The following is a 17082-nucleotide window of genomic DNA, read 5'->3' as shown; positions in this document are numbered from 1 at the left end:
AAAATGTTAAGGATAACCTTTTATTTTACTCTGAGCAATACTCCTTCATTTCCTGGAACACTTTACACAAAGCCACATGAATAAAAATAACTACTCAAACTAGAAAGTCATCCTTGAATTAACAAAAGAATCATATAGCCTCTCCTTGTGCAGCAGACTCTTATGCCAAACAGACTGCTGGCCAGCAAGGACAGCTCTTTCACACAATAGTCTCAGCTGGAAGGGACCCAGAAGGATCATCAAGTCCAACTCTCAAGTGACTGACCTGTACAGGGATTGAATATTGGCATTTTAGCACTGTGCTCTCACCAGCTGAGAATCTCAGAGTCTCATAATGCCTATCTTTCCACTCATGACCCAGCTTATCTGCCTTTTTTCTCCTTCACATAGATGTTCTGAGATTTTTCACCAGAGGCAGGTGATTTGACTGAAAAGGAAGCTGCCCATGAGCTAATCACACTGTTATGTACAGCTGTAGGCACACAGCTAAAGTAAAGCTAGCCCTGTGATTTTTCCATCTTCCTGCCCTCTGTTAGATATGCTGACATGAACAATTTTCAATTATTAGTGCCGATCTCTTATCCACGCTGTTACAGTATTAGGCTGTTAATTCTATATTTTTCCTGTTAATTCTGGACAATTCTGGTTTTCTTAAAATGAGCAGTGACCAGTTTCAGGGAGACAGCCCCAGCCTCCTGGGACACAAACCTTTAGAGGATCCAGTACTATTTTTAACTGCAGCTCCCAAGACTGAGTGCTGTGAACTGAAACATCAACTATTTCACCTTTGAGAAGTCAGCTATTCTGTTAGTCAGAAGAAGATTCTTCCTTGATTTTACTTCTACATAATGATGTGCTCAGGGGATAGAAACAGAAGTACAGAGAGGCTTTTTTCACTCTGTGTTTGCAGTCAGTTGGCACAATGCAGAGTGTGCCCACAAAACAACTGGAAATCAAACAGGACCTAATATGGCCTAAATTACCTGTGTACATTGGGTTAAAACTTACTTACTTCACCTGCTGGTGAATTAAAGTCCTTCCAGGGCTATCTTTGGTACAGACATATTTTCCCCCATTGTGTAAACAATTGACTTACTTTCAGTAACAATATTGTGGCCTACTCTGTGTACTGTTCTTGGCAGTATTTCTCTGGCACAAAGGACTAATTAGGTTCCAGTTCTTTTAACTAGCTACTCCTTTTGCTTCTGCTCTAAGCCAGGCCTGAAGAACAAGAGCCCTGATTTAACTGGGAACCACAGTTACACTGACCCCAAAGCTGCTCATGCTGCAGCTTTACCTAGACAGGAGAGACTCTTGAAGGGGCATCACTTCCATCTGGGGAGAAAACACAGGTTTCCCTCCCCAGCAGGCAGCAATGTCAGTCACATAAAGAATGAAATGGATGGCAGGTGAAGGTGAGTAGAGGGGAAGAGGAACCAAATGGGACAATGCTCATTTCACCTTCATCATGGCCCAACAAGACCTCTGTGCTCTTCACTGTGGCACTGGGGTGTGTACTAGAGCCAGTCCACTCTGAGCTGAACAAAGGGTGTTCATAGTACTCCTCATCTGAATTGCAGGGCTCCTCCTTGGGCACAGACACCGAAATGGAGGGGGCCAGGTGCCTACGCCGCTCCCGGCCGGCTGCAGGCCCGCAGCCGGCGCAGCGCTGGAGCAGCCCCACCTTATCCTCCGCCCCTGCATTTACAAACAGACACACAGACAAAGGCTGCAGGACAGACAGACACACACACGAGAAAACAGAGTAGCATGGACACATGCTGTAGCACCACCAGCCACTATGCCATGCTGGAGTGGATGGCACGAGCCAGGCTATGAGTTAATGCAGGATGGAGGAATGAGGCAGTTGTGCATTTTAACACATGGAGCATGTACCTGGCCCTTCCTACTGGGTAAACCAACATCAGAAACCAATCCTAGCAGTAAGTGAATTTCAAAACTACACACTAATGACTTAGAAGAACACATGCTGTGCACAAACCACATCTCACAACTCACACTATACTCATATGTATTACACACCTGACTGACTGTACTAAAAATCTCTTGACATAGTTGAATTCCTCATAGTCATCAGATTTAGTACTTAAAAGTGTAAAATTTAAAAAGATCTTTAATTAAAAAGAAAACCAGCTTATATTTTGGCCAGTGGTGACTTTTTCATTTTACCTGTTTCAAAAATCTTCACTTTTCTTTTTTCTACATAAGCAGCATTTAAACAACAAAAAATTCCCTTCCCTTAACAGCTAGCAACCTATTTTATCCTGATAAAGGTCAGAAAGTGCTGCTCACAGCAGTCTCTGTTAGTCCTATATTTTATGCTGTTGTGTCATGTTTCCATGGGTGAACTAGCTCCCACCTCAGTATTTGCTAATGCTTTGGAATGACAGGCTTATTCCCATCACTGTAGCCTTGCAGAAAATCACATTAGTGGGACCACACCAGCTACTGACAAGTACAGGGAGGGGCAGTTTTTGTAAGACAAAGAAAAATAACACTACTAATGAAAATTACTGGCCTACAACCTCATCCATACAAGTCTCAAGGGGAGACTTGGGACCTCCTGTAGGCTGAGGAATCCTCATCATAAATAAAGGTATGAAAAACTAAACATCTAGTGCTAGAGAACAGATGTTTAAGTCCATTCTCAGTGTATGACACCTGATAGTTTGATGAACACTTATTCATGGGTTGCCTTAAGGAGCTGCAGCTGTTCCACTGGATTTCCTACCAGCTTCAAGTACAAGTCCATACTTTGTGTCCCTGGTCTTTCTAAAGGCAATTATAACTTACAGGATTTCCCCCAGAGCCCCCAGAACTGTCAGAAAGCAAGGCTTTAACACAGCCAGTATAACAGATCTCTTGTGGGATGCCAAAACAAAAGGGCTCAGGAATGCTACCCTAACTGTGATTACCTTAGCCTTGGAAACAATTTTGATCTAAACCAATCCCATTTATAAGAGCTCTAAGGTTCTTCCTGGCAAACAACACCAAGTGTGATGTTTCTTTCAACAGGACATCATGACAAAACAACATCTGTATCTTTACAAAAAGCTCCTCTTCTTTCTCAAGTAACTGGCAGCAAGTGTCCTGTAATGTCATGGCATGGATTTTTTCTGCCTAGGAAAGGATTGCTGTAGGAGAAACCAATTCCATGGGTCCATGTTTAATACTGGTGCCAGCCCTGAGGCTGGCTGGGACCAAAGGTATGCTGTGTGCACAAAGACCACACATGGAACTCAGGAGAACTGTATTCACAGTTTCTTTCAGGGGACAAAGAAGTGCCTGAACCACTGATAGTTTGGCTGCTTCTCTTCTGTAGTGGAATCCAACCCCCACATTCAGGGGTTTATGCAGTACTAAAAGTGGCAGGTGTGGAAAGAAAACCTGGCAACCCACTTCTGCCAAGCAGGAAGCTCTGCAGGGCACTGCAATAGGAAATGCTAAGCACAGCATTGTGCCAAAGCTTCCCATTTTTCCCTAGTACTTAAGAGCCAGAAGCAAGGTTTCAGGGAATCATCTCAATCTACTCACAGTGCAGAACTTGTGGATTTCTTCTCCACAGATACAGCTACAAAATTCTGTAACAAATTTGAGGGACCCAGTTTGAAAAAGGCAAATTACAGGGGATGAGTCCAGAGTTCAGGACACAAGGAATTAACTCCTTCCTAAATCCAAGAAGGTTCAAAATTTCAACTCCCCCTTCTCTGCAGGGTGCCCTCACACCAGCCCATCAATTACCAAAGACAAGAACTGAATGAACAGAAGCTCTTGCCACCTACTCAGCTGGAGCTGGGACGTGAAGAAAAGAAGGGAAGGTTGATACAGTCAAGAAGCTGAAAACAGAGAAGGAAGATGTGCAGAAGGGGAGGTTCTCCTTCCAGCTGTGGGTTTGTTTATCATAGGGCCCTTCAAAAGCAAAATGCATCAAACAAGAGTGAAGATGAAATACCAGAACTTGTCTATACTGCTGCAAACAAGACTGAAAATCCCTTCTTTCTAGATTCTGAACAGACTGTAGGCAAGAAAACGGAGGTCTTGCCTCTGCTCCTTAAAACTGCAGGAACTGACAGCAGTGAAAATGATTAATACATGCTATTGTGATGATCCAAAATCACCAGGAGTGTAAAGGCTGCCGCTGTTTGGGGCTGTTACATCAGTGGCTATTTTACAGATTTAACGTGGTTTTTTTATCAGTTTGAAGAAAGGTATTTTCAGAATTAATGCAGATAATTTCATTAACAGGACAATGATGTCTTCTAAGGAGGCTATGCTTTTATTTCAGCAACAAGAAAAAAACCTTTGTTACTATAGTCCCTTCTAATCTTTTCTGTCTCAATACATGGGAAAATCCCTAATGCATTTTAAAGTCCAAGATTAAAATCACTTCTCACAAAGGCTAATTCTGCTTTAATTTTCTTGTATATTTTGAGAATGCCTTTCAAGAAGTAATTTTCACTGTTAACAGATCCATTTTCATACAACACTTGAACACTTCAGTTTACAAAACATTCTTGGTATATAAAGGCTAACCTGCCTATTTCAAAGTGGAAGACAGTCCATCAGAGACACCCTTCTGTTCCTTAATGTTTAAAATTTTTTTACATGAAGACATTGTTGACCATCATCAAAAGGCAAGGAGCACAAAAGAAATGCAAAAATTAGAATATTACATCAGTCCTGCAAGACTAGATACAACTCATAACAGGATTAGAGGGTGCTAGGGAGAATTTAATTTCCTGAACAAAATTATGTTATTATAGTTGAAATAAATATAATAATTTCAATAAGGCAAATCAGTTCTCTTACCTTCTGCAGCAGTAAAAAGGGACAGGTTCATTTGAATGCTTTCCTGCAGCCAAATCAAAGAAACCTACATCCAAGCAACTCCTTTCTCTCATGAAATAAACCTGACCCACAAACCTCTCTGTCTTTCCTACCTTTTTTTTTTTTTTTTTAATTTGTGTTTGCTGCATGGCTGGCCACATCCACCTTTGTCAGTCTACAACAGTGATTTCCTTCCTAGAGTGACTGAAGAAGTCTCTTGGATTCAAAGCAATGTGACACACACTGACAAGTGCATTGGGAAAGCTTCTGGGAGAAGGGGAAAAAAGGTCTGAGGCAGACACACCAAGTGCTCACCTTTTTTGTTCAATTAATTAATAAAGTGTACTTTACTAAGCAGAAAGACAGACAATGTAAGGTACATGAGGATGGATTGCCAGATGGTATAGGGAACAGGAAGTTTAAAGAAGTACAGTAAAACTGGGTCAAACCCTACTGAGGCAAACTCTTCTGAATGGGAACTTTGCCTGAATAAAATTGACAGGTCTGGCTCACTCAGGCCAGCAATAACTGAACTTTACCCACAGAAAATAAGGACAGTATCTTCTAATACAAAGCAGAGCACAAGATTTTCACTACACGGAACTGACAACGCTGATATTTTGGTAAAAAGCAACATAACAAATTTCTGGTGAAATTATTTCCAAGTTCTTTCTGTTGCTTCAAGCAACTCTACCATGAGATCCTGTTAGAGAGCCAGACATAAACAAGAAACTTCCAGCACAGTTCATTAAAGACTCAGGAACATCACTCCCGTTCACACTTCACTTACAGAATGGCCATCTGCTCTTAAAAATGAAGCACTGAATAAAAATCTTCCATGTTGTGCAAACATCTCTTTTGACTTGTGTTAAAGAAAACTATTTGAAAGTTATTAAAAACCAAGGCATTCATGTAAATCATCAAAACATCTCCCAAGTACCGTTCTTTCAGCCCTTGTAAGCACCTCTGCAGGATAAGTACTATTATATTAATTCAATTCTACAAGCAAGGAAAGAGAAAACCTACAATGTTAAGTGACTTGCTGAGTCATTTCACAGCTGGGAGCTGCAGTCTGGCAGTAGATAATAACCTCAAGTTGTAGAGTGTTTTGCCACCTTCCTGTGTTAGTACAACTAGCAAAATGCTTTTCATTTGCTATGGGGCCAATCTACAACCTCCTGTCAATTAAGCAATATAAGAACTTTTTAAAATCCTGAAATACATGCAAATATACATCTGATACAAGCAGCATACAAAGCCAAACCTAAACCTGAGGCTAATGGAAGAACCTTGGCCTGAAGCAGAACAAGAAGCCCTTTACTATGGTATGAAAAACCTAAACCTGAGGCTAATGGAGGAACCTTGGCCTGAAGCAGAACAAGAAGCCCTTTACTATGGTATGAAAAATAGTGATAAAGCCCTGGTAACAACTCTAAAAATCTTTGCTAATGCCTTACCAGTTCTCTTTTCAATTAATAGTTTTGATTGCCATTACCTGTGTGATGAGTCTAGGAACTGTTACATTGTTTTTAAACACACAACAGGCAGATTTTTTTTTAAAAAACAACAACAATCAATTACTCAAGTTCTTTATAACTGTTAGTAACCACACCTAGTAGACCCTTCCAGTAGAGTGAACTGACAAATGTTGTTAACACAGCCTGTATTTCATTGTGTCAAAAATGACTGCGTGATGGAACATGCCTAATTGCAGTGTCCTCAGCAACTGAGTCAGAGAATGCTAGCATGTGAAACAACCATCCACTTGCAAAATCCATAGAGGCTCTGTGTTAAAATACCAACGAAGTTTGTTCAGCAGATGATAGGAAATTATTTTCATGCACTTATGTAACAAAAAGAAAGATAAAACGCTGAAAGAAAATCAAGAAGTGGAGACATAAAAATGTTACTGACATGAGTACAACTGACAGTCCCCTGGAGATTCTGAACCCAAATCCTTCTTATCCCCATGATACAGCTCAATTTGAACACACTGCTGTCTCCCTATGCTGTTGGCCTTGATGCAGCAGTTGTCTTCTGCTGAACAAAGCACTCACGCACACGCCTACACTGCGGCAGCTTCGCTGGGATTCAGGCCTCTGCTTAACATCAAGGCAACACTTCAGCTCTTTGCTGGAGGAGGTTTCAGCAGGAGGAAAATGCAGTGATCACGGGCTACTGAAACTGAAACTCGTGCAGAATAGAATAGAAATTTGCTTTGTAAGACTAGAATGTGACTGCTGCACTTTGTGTGCAGAACTTCTAATACATGCAGGCACTGGAGCATGAATTACAGGTCAAGGGCCAAAGAAATGATCCAGCTCTGAATCTCCTTGCTTTCATGCATTTAAGATTTCAAACCAAAAGGCAATGGTAACTTTAAAAAGCAGCCAAACACATCTCAAAACAAAAGATGACCTATATTTAATCATAGTTTTGGTGACCACACTGGAAGAGCAGTGTGGCTCATATTGCAAGCAGACAAAAAAATTGAGCAACACTATCTCTTTTTCTTTAGCATGGATGTACTTAGCATATCCCTCAGCTACCTCTGTGCATGTGTCTACCTCATCCATGCACTGCAGTTGGTTTGCAGATGGGGAGTTATTGCTGAGAATGGCTGATTTTTCCACAGGAAGTATCTCCACCGCAGAAAGTAACTCCGTTTTCTGATTTCCCAATCTTTAGATTCATGTCTCATGCCTCTGCTGACAGCTCTGCACTGCAATGTCCAGGAGACCCTTACCTTCCTCCAGAACTCCAGTCTGCTCAGAAGCTGGTGATGGAGGTGGGGAAGGAGGCAGGTTGGCTGACTCTTCAACTGCTAGAAATCAAACAGTGAAAATGAGATAGAGTCATTAATTCCAGGAAGACCAATACATGATGTAAGCTGCAGTCAGCCTGTTCTGCCCAGCTGAGGAATTATCTGATGAGAGCTCATGCCTGCTGGATTTTTAGACAGACCCTTGCAGAATACATGCAGTTTTGAAATTATAATAAAAGGATTTATTCTTCTATTGTTGATTCATTTTCTAATCGTATTAATTACTTACAAAATTCTGGTTATAGAGCACAATATAAAAATCAAATATGAGATACTCTTTTAAATCAGTATTGCCTCTTAAAAAGCGTTCAGTCATCCAAGGCAACAACAGAAAAGCATCCGAGCACAGAGGTATTACAAATTCACACCAACTACCAAAAACTGGCACCCAGTATCTTTAATCCACCTTGAGTACATGAAAAGACTCCATTCTGCACAATTTTTTCTTCTACTGCATTCAAGGTTAATCACAGAACACATGCAAATATTGCTTATCTAAATGCAAAAGATATCAGCACAGGGAACTTATATCAGCTATGACAGAACAGTGATTCAGCTGAGCAAGGCACAGTGAAAACTTAGATGCACTTGGACTGGGATTTGCATTCATTCCCAGTCATGAGACCAGATGCTGAAAACAAATGGTTTTTTTACAATTACTTCAATTCAAGTATGTTTAAATTCTAAACAAGCTTCTTAAATGAACTCAGCATGACCTTTCCATTTGATCTCGTACCAATCACTTTGAGAAATTTTTTCTTTAAAAACAGATCCACTCCTGCAGATTAACCAATGTTAAAAAAAAAAACAAAAAAAACCCCACACCCAACCAAATCTGTTTTAGCAGATCTGTCTTATCAACATCACCTTTCAACAGGCAGATCTCAGTTTACTGTTCAGGGCTTCTTTCCAAGCACAGGCAGGCCACTTTCAAAGCCCCAACAGAATTTTCCAGGCTTTCTCCTATTGATTTCAGTGTGATTTGGAAAAGACCCTATGTGACTTGTCCTTAAGATGTGCTGTCCAGGGACAGAGTATTTATAAACTCATCACAATGCATCTGACCACAGAAACTGTAACACCAACAGTTGTTAACTGAAGACATACTTCTCACAATGTCTTTTAAATTACTTATCTGACTAGATGGAACTGAATATCCATTTTGCCTCTCCCAGGCCTGAGTGAAGTGATTTGGAGAATTGGGGTCTTCCATGTAAAACTGAGTCTCTGCAAAGAAGGGAATCACCAAGCAACCCATCTCCCTGCTGCAGTTCTAAGTTAGCTCAATGAAGCAAAAAACCATGGGAACCAAGTTTCCAACAAATATTCTAAATTACTCATTGACTTGAATTCATTCTTAGGCAAGGGCCAAGTAGTGCACCAAAACAAGCAGATTACCTGTGAGGAAAACACTGCAGGGCATTGTTTTGATTTAATCACAATGAACATGCACTCAGCAGAATCCATCCTAGGATAGGCTTGCATGACTTCCTTACCTCAAGATGAAGTAAGTATGTCCTTTCTCTGGCCTTTGGTGTACATGTTTTGAGTTACTGCAAAAGTTTTCTGGCAAGGAGCAAGCACTTTAGGTACAAATGGCTGTATACCTACCTTCTTTGATAGATAGATACACACATACACATATAGTTCAGAGATATTAAACAAAGGAGGCAAGAGGAGGGTGGAGACACAGCATGGACCAGTGGCATTTTTACCCTTTCCAGTACAGACTGCTGGGATTTGCTTTTACCATGTCACTCCTTCCACAATCTGCCCTCACTCTGGCTGGTGCTCTCAGTCTGGTGTGACCCATTCCTTTTTACTTCCTGTGGAGGTGCTCCCCCCTCCATCTATTTGAGCAGCTACCACCCAACCAGCAAAGCCTCACTTTCCTTTTATTTGTCACTCTATCTTTGCCTCTTCAGACATTAATCCTTCACATTGTACACGGCTGAACTCAAACAGTTCCAACCAACGTGATGACAAAACCCTACCACCAAACACACTCATGGTTGAGCTACTCAACCATGAGTCAGAAACAAGGTGGAGAACTGCTGTTAGAGCAAACAGGGAATGAGACAGTCACAGGGTCATGAAGAACTGGGAATTCAAGATCCTGCCATAATCCTGTGGCTCCAGCATTTATCCAGTGGTGACTATGGTTTACAACCATAAGCAATGTGAATACACAGCTGGAACTGCAGGTTTTAATATACATACAGACATTTGCAGACACAAGGATACCTGAAACATTCTTTGTCTCATTTTACCTAAAGGTAGTGATCCAGGCTGATCTTTGTGCTGGGCTTCTTTTTCCTGTTCACCTTTCAGGACTGCTACAGCTTCAGCTGTTACTACTTGTACTATCCTCGCAGACACTTCTTCTGTGGCAGTAGCAAAGTCAGGAAAAAAGAAAGAAAAGCATGCTAATCAGAATGGTGTTTAAAATCAGAAAGATTAGCTTAAACAATAAAAACCAGAGGCAGACTTAATCCATTTTAAAAGGTAATCTTTCTTCCTGAACTGTAAGGAAATCATTAAAAATAAAAGAGAAGGACCAGATATTCCAAAGGTTTCAGTACAAAATGCCAAGTATTTCTAAAAATCAGGAGCTTACTCTAATCAGGATGCACAAAGCTTCATTATTAAATGTTCTTTCTGTTAGGGACAATGTGCAGCAACTGCAATATTTTAAGACTACCATCTATTAAATGTCTAGAAAAATGTCTGTAGGTATTGTTTTGCAAATGGGTAGAATGGGCAGCTGAGTAATGGAATTTCTTGACATTTAATATATGAAGTTAGCTGCATTCCAACATGCCCTTTGGACTCTAATTCCTCCTCAGCAGCACACAGTATGCATTAAAGGCACTTCCCAGACAGCCATCTATGCTGGTGAGGGACTTGAAGGGCCAAATAACACTCCTGCATGGTTACAGTCAATACTTCATCTTCCTCACCCCTTTGAAGACTGCCACACAAAGCTTTATTTAAACACTAGGTCTGAGTACTGTGCAGAGGGATGGCAGAGGATGCCTTTTTCTGGTGGAATGGGCTCCTGGCAGCTGGCCCCCAATCTGCTCTGTGCATGGAGCTGACTCAGGCACTGCAGGCTTGGCAGAGCTGGGTGCCACAGAACCCTCAAGAACTCTGCTCTTCCCCACTGCCCACAAGGTGTAGCACACCTGAGAATGGTCAGCAACTGGCTGCTCTGGTGAGCAGAATGTAGTAGGACCACTCAAGGAGTGAATTCTTCCAAACTGAGAAACTGTCTCAGCTCAACTCCAGACCCACTCAAAGGTGCAGTGAAATGTCATCAGGCACACAGCTGCATGTGGAAGCAACCAGAGAAGTTTCCTCTCCTCTGGAAATTCAGATACCTTTGATGCAACAAATCAAGATCTTAAGGGCTGGTCCAGCAGCATTCAGAGAGCAAAGGGTTTGTGGTTCTTATCTGTGAGTCTGCTCTCCCTTTGTCATTAATCAATATATGTTTCTCTCTCAGCCAAACTCGGTGGAAATAAACCCCTTCCCTCTCCAGCTATACCCAAGTGCTGCCTGCCAGCTGTTTCCAACACAGATGGAGCTGACCCCCAGGGAAGGCCACAAGCTGCACAGTCACAACCCACCAGTTGCACAGCTGAGCACACCTGGGACCAGAGCAAAACTTCACTGCTTCCCCAGCCCTTGTGTGGAGACAGAGGTTTGTAATGGCACATGTCAATACACCCTGCTCCTGCCAGAGCCCCCATTAGTCACCATCCTGAGGGCAGGAATAAAAGCTCTGCTCACCCATTACCACATCCTTCAGGCAAGAACTGGCTGGGAAGAGCAAGTATGTTTAAATCAATGCCCTACATGTAACTTCACAGCAACCACTCTGACAAGGGACAGTTCATTAGATTAATAATGATTTATTTTCACAGTTACTCTTACAGAATTCCCGTGTACTTTTAATGTGAAGCTATTCCTCTTCATTTGTCCTTTAGAAAAGCCAAATGTTTTTCTCAAAAAACACAGATGTGAATTACCACAGCCATGTTTGTTTAAAACCAAAGTTCTAGGTTAATCTTTCTTTTACACAAACTATTTAACGAGATATTAAAAATCCCCACCTACTGGCAAAGGACATTCATAATTGTTGGTGTTTATACCTTACAATTCACTGCACTCCTGGATGGTCACCTGGAGGGCAGTGACTGCAACAGTTCCATTGGCTGCTGCCAACAGCAAAAGTAGATGGATGAATATACCAGAACAACTACCAAGCAATGAAAAAAACAAGCTGACTTGAAAAACATGAGTTTGAAAAAAACATTTGAAATACATGAATATAAACTTGAGAATAAATACAGATTAGCAATCTAAAGATGCTGCTTTCCTACTCTCAGGGGTGGAAAGTTCTGACAGGCTTCCACATTGGAAGAAAGAAACCAACTGTTTTTTGAGATGAGGCTACGTATGATAAAGGTGCCTGTAAGAGGAGGAGGAGACTATGAAGAGCAGCTCCAGTTCTGATCTTCTATTCAACATCACATCCCCTAGCATGACATGAAACTCCCCTTTGTGGTTAAGTAGATCAAATGGAGCACCATAACCCCATCAATCAAGTCATGCATGTGGCCAGTCCTATAGATCAAAGAACAGGGATATTGATTTAAAGCCCAGCAGTCTTCCCAGCTGCCTTTCAGGGGCCTGCACATTATTTTGGGGTTTGTACCTCATTTTGGGCTGCTTCCACACCTGCTGGATGCTGGGGGTGCTTCCAGCCAGCTCTGGGTTCCCTCCTCTCATGAGAAACACAAAGCAGACACTTCCCAGACACTCCCAGACTCTGACATGGTGCTGCTGCTGCAGACCAGTGGATGGACACAAATCTGGAATCCTTAAAGGTCCTGACAGCTCCCTGTGCTGTGAGGCACCCTCAGCCTGCAAAGCACAAGCTGGGAAAACCTGGGAGAAGGAACCTGCAGCATGGCCCTTCCTCCTCCTTCAGACACACGGGACTGTCCCCACAGCACAGCGTGCTGCATGTGCTGCAGAGAGCCATGCTGCTCTTCCAGAAAGCATCCTTTGATAGCTGGTATATAGCTCAGATTCTGCTCTTTCAGAGCAGGAAAGAAAAGAGCCCTGACAGCTCTGGTGAGCATGGAGGACAGTACAGAGCTTCACCGAGTGCCACAGATACAGAAGACCCTGCATCAACTCCTGCCACCGCTTCATACCTGAAGGATGTGACACGTGGCCCTCCTGTCAAAACTTCACCAAGCTACTAATCACAACACCACAAAAGTAACATCATTGAGACTGTACTATTAGCTCAGATGAAACAAATACTGACTACATGAGGAAGACTCTTAATCCATTTCTGAAGCTTATGCTCACATGAAAATTTTAATGAAAGCCTCCAATTAATTTCTGATCTAGAATATCCAAACCTGTATCAGGTTTAGCACCCTGGAGCATATCCAAAGGAAATCCCCTTGGTCAACTGCTTTCCATCAGCCAAGATACTGCAACCCTCCTCCCAGCAGGGTTAAGACAAATCATTAAAAACTGCCTCCTTTGTAATAGAATTTATACTTGTTCCCATCCAGCCTGGTCCTCTAGTACAAATGGGCTCTACAAGCTCGGAGGGCAGTTCTCACCCTCTCAGCTTTCTCTCTGATTTAATTTCCTTGGGAGAAAGATAATGCTCCACAGGGAGCTATGCATGGGGGTGAAAGGTTGTCTCCTGGTAAATAGAAATTTCTATTTCAGGCTACCGCAAAATAAGTAAATAAAAATAAAAATGGCCTCTGGGCTTGTATGTTTTGTTCCGTTTGTTTTGTTTGGCAGTGGTCTTTAATCAAGAAAGGCTTATTTCTGAACACTCTGCTGATGGATATTTTGGGTGACACAGGGGGCATGGGCAGTTCATCAGAACAGTGCTTTTGCCATACATGACTGCTGCAAAAGGACAGACTCCTCTGTACTAATGGACACTATAAATAGAAGATCCAGTGGGTAAGTCAAATCCTCACAGCACTGCTATTGAGACTTTTCATAGTTTTCTTATGGTTCAGTTAAAGTTCAAGGCAGCCTAATGATAAAGAGCAAACAAACAAAAAACCAAAACAAGACCAAAAAAAATGGGAAAATTAGGCAGTTTGAATGCTGTGGATGCTGAGCTGTGTATTCACTAGACATGGTTTTGCTTGTAGACATTTATTTTCCCTCACTTTTAACACACAGACTCCTTCTGACTCTACTTCATGCCACAGAAACGGCACTAACAACAACTTATAACAAATAGATTTATTTCTTAAAAGCAATAAGGAGCATGGCTTTACCTTAGATCCCAGCAGAGCAAAGAACAGCAACATGCCTTTTCTTTGCATTTTGTAGAGAGCAAAATGTTGCTCCTTTTACCAAGATGTCAGCTGTTCATGATACAGGACACAGACAGAGCTTCACAGCTTGATTTTAGGAATACAGTACCCTATGGTATAGGGAGTCCTTGGATGGGATGTCCATAACAGAGAGAAAACACAGTGAAAACCCTCAGCATGAGCTCTCCAAAGCCCTGACAGGGAGCAGGCTGAGCTGAGAGGCCAGGGGCTGACACACCAGGATGGTAGCTCTGCTGCTCCCTCAAAGGTCACTTCAGACCACACTCCAACAGGGCTGCCAGGTCAGCTCTGCCACGCTGCTGTCAGTGCCACGGCTCTTCTGTGGCAGGAACAGAGGACTCTGCCCTGCTGAGAGGACAGATGCCTGTCTGGGGCACTACACTAATTTAAACCAAAGCTAAAACTCAAACAAATTAGGCACTCTGGTTTTGGAAGTCAGCCCAATTCTTCTACAAACCCCAGCATACCAAATCAGGAGATCTAGAATCTCTGTGTCCCAGAGATGATTCAGGGGCACAAACCCTTTCCAGAGCACTAAGATGCACAGAGGATGCTGAAGCAGCTGTGATGGGGAGCCACAGCCTCCCCCCAGGTGTGTTTAGAAGGCCTGCTGCCTCCAAAGGCTGCTGCTCTCCTCACAAGTACACCATGGGCACAGGTGCTGCCCAATCCCCAGCACAATCACTCTAGCATTGAGACTTACACTGAAGCAGGTGTAATTCCAACCTGTAATTCATCATTCCTGCACTCCCTCCTGATAGCTGAGGCCCCCTTCCCAGACAGGGACTCGGGGGCTGGTAAATGAGGTTACATGCCAAAGACTGGCTACAGCATGACACAGTATCTGGGATCAGATCCTGTACAAGGCCAAGATGTAATTTCAAAGTTTTCCTTCATTCCTTATTGATCCTGCTGCATTTGTCATTGGACTGCAGATGTCTCCACTGGCACATTACCTACAGTACTTCTATTTCCCATGACAGCTTTCCATTCCATTAACTTTTATAACAGACATGTTTACCAGCCCCAGAGACACATATACAGACAGTGGCAAGAGTCTTTTAAAATAGGTGTCTGAGCTTTCAGGTCCTGACATAAACATTTCCAAAAAATAGTTTTTAAAAAAAATATCTGCAACTACAACAGCAAGAGCAAAAATCTGATCTATGAGACATCCCCACAGTGATGTGTGATGTCTGTTCTTTACATGCCCTTTTAATGGCTGTCCTTCAGCCTCTAGCACTTTTTCCTCTTTCTCTTCCAACCTACCACAACCTCAGACTCAACCCATGGAGAAGCTGAGTTTGCTATGAACACCACTTCTTAGGTGAAACTGTTCAGCTGTTTGTTTCTGACAGCCCTCATGCAGCAGTGCCTTTTATCTTGTCTCCCCTATCCCTCTGTGCAATGCTGTGTGGTTATTCTGAGGACTGGTTTTGAGAGGCTCACAGCCTCTCCCTGCCTCACAGGTATGTGACTGGCACTGATGCAAGGATCTGGCAGTGAACTGGGAGCTGGTACAGCCTGCCCTGAGAACAGCTTGCTTGTCACCTCCTACAACTGTGTCAGTGATTTCTCAGGCCAGAGTTGCTCCAGTCAGATCAGAGTTTTTCTCCTCAGCTCTTCTCCTGTAGTCACCTGTGTTTCATGCCTGCCATTCAGCAACATCACTCAGCCCACTTACCTATTCTTCTTCCCACCTTGAGAACCCATTTTACAGCAACAGGGACAGTGCCTCCTAATATAAAAATGCATATCACGTCTCCACAATCTCATCAGGACAGTCTTCCCAGACTAGAGCAGCATCATCCCTTCCTCTTTCTGGCAACAGCTCCACCCAATGCCACTAGGCTGGCAGCAAGACCTTGAGCTTCCTGTGGCCACAGAAGATGCCACCTGGTCTCTGTAAAGCATAACTTGTTTAAGACATAAACAAAGTTTACCTTTTTGAACTGCATGGCCATTCTCATTTCTGGGCTGAATATTTTGAACTGATGCATTATGCACCAGCCTGAAAGAATCCTTCTTGAGGCAATAAAACTGTTCTTTTAGAAAGCAGAGGGGAGGATTCCTGTTCTAGGAAGAGGTAAGGTGAACACTTTCAAATCCAATTCTCCAAATAAAGGATTGCAGCTCAGTAGAAGACATGAATAACCAACTGCCTGATGAGTAGCATGCAGAATCCCTGCTCTTATTTGCTTTCATTTATCTCCTAAGCATTTCTAGCCCCTTCTGCTCCAGGAGAAAATCAAAGAAAAGGGATGACAGGAAGGAGGGACAGAAAGAAGGAGACTGCAAATTGTGTCAAAACTTCACACACATTCACGGGTCACCCGTCAAACACGTACCAAGAAAAAACAGTGAGCTCACTTAAAGTAAAGGGTAATTAATGTTCCTGGAGTACTGAGGCAGAAGAAGGGATTAAAGAAAGCTGCAATGACATGGAAAGGATAAAATAATATGTTTCATTAATTTTGCTACATTTTAGGGAAAAAACACAGGCAGGGCACAACAAAAGGATTAGCAACATGTATACTTGCAGATTTGTGAAAACAAAGCAATTTCAGTCAAGATGTGCCTGTCAAAATCCTCAGTGGGATTCAGAGCAGTTTCCAAGGTAACCAGCACTAATTGTTGGCACAGTGCAATCGAGTCAACAACAAAAGCACAAAGCAACCTGCACCGTCTTGTGAGGCAAAACACCCCACATATTCCTGCAGAAAGAAAAGATACAAATGGCTATTTGCTGTCTTTGACTATTTGAAAAGCAAAACAGGAGCTATGGATTTTTCTCCCCTGGGTACTGCAATTCCGAGTGCAGGCAGGCTATAGAAATAGCTGTTCGATTTCTTTAGAGGCATTAGCCAGTCCCCTAAGGACAGGTCCTGAACCCATGCACAGCTCTCCTGGAAGCTGGTGGATGACTTGTTTCAGTCAAGATTACTGAAATGTTGGAGAAAAAAAAGACACAGGCATCACCCAGTGGCATCTGGGGTGGAAAAACCAAAGATACACCTT

The 17082-nt window shown here is 42.5% G+C and overlaps 1 protein-coding gene and 1 long non-coding RNA gene across 51 annotated transcripts in view; both read right to left on the bottom strand.

Moving 5' to 3' along the window:
* MAP2 (microtubule associated protein 2) overlaps positions 1–17082 on the bottom strand; it is a 233749-nt gene that overhangs the window by 42616 nt on the left and 174051 nt on the right. For 41 of the 50 annotated variants that reach the window (XM_085585422.1, XM_085585413.1, XM_085585424.1 and 38 more), the window contains 2 exons: positions 9943–10056; positions 7595–7672 (listed from right to left, as the gene is read on the bottom strand). In XM_085585422.1, the coding sequence (XP_085441548.1) occupies positions 7595–7672; positions 9943–10056 (192 nt within the window). The remainder of the gene's footprint in view (positions 1–7594; positions 7673–9942; positions 10057–17082) is intronic. The other 9 variants (XM_085585434.1, XM_085585435.1, XM_085585433.1 and 6 more) reach the window with 4 other exon arrangements.
* On the bottom strand, positions 4982–7588 carry LOC146766944 (uncharacterized). The gene is made up of 2 exons (XR_014956801.1): positions 6210–7588; positions 4982–6137 (listed from the first exon to the last, which is right to left on the bottom strand). It is a non-coding gene; the product is annotated as an uncharacterized LOC146766944 (long non-coding RNA).

Source organism: Lonchura striata, chromosome 7, assembly GCF_050655825.1.
Source record: "Lonchura striata isolate lonStrDom1 chromosome 7, ASM5065582v1, whole genome shotgun sequence".
Lineage (NCBI taxonomy): Eukaryota > Metazoa > Chordata > Aves > Passeriformes > Estrildidae > Lonchura > Lonchura striata.
Note: the sequence above shows the minus strand (reverse complement) of the source record. Positions and strands in the feature narration are given on the sequence as shown.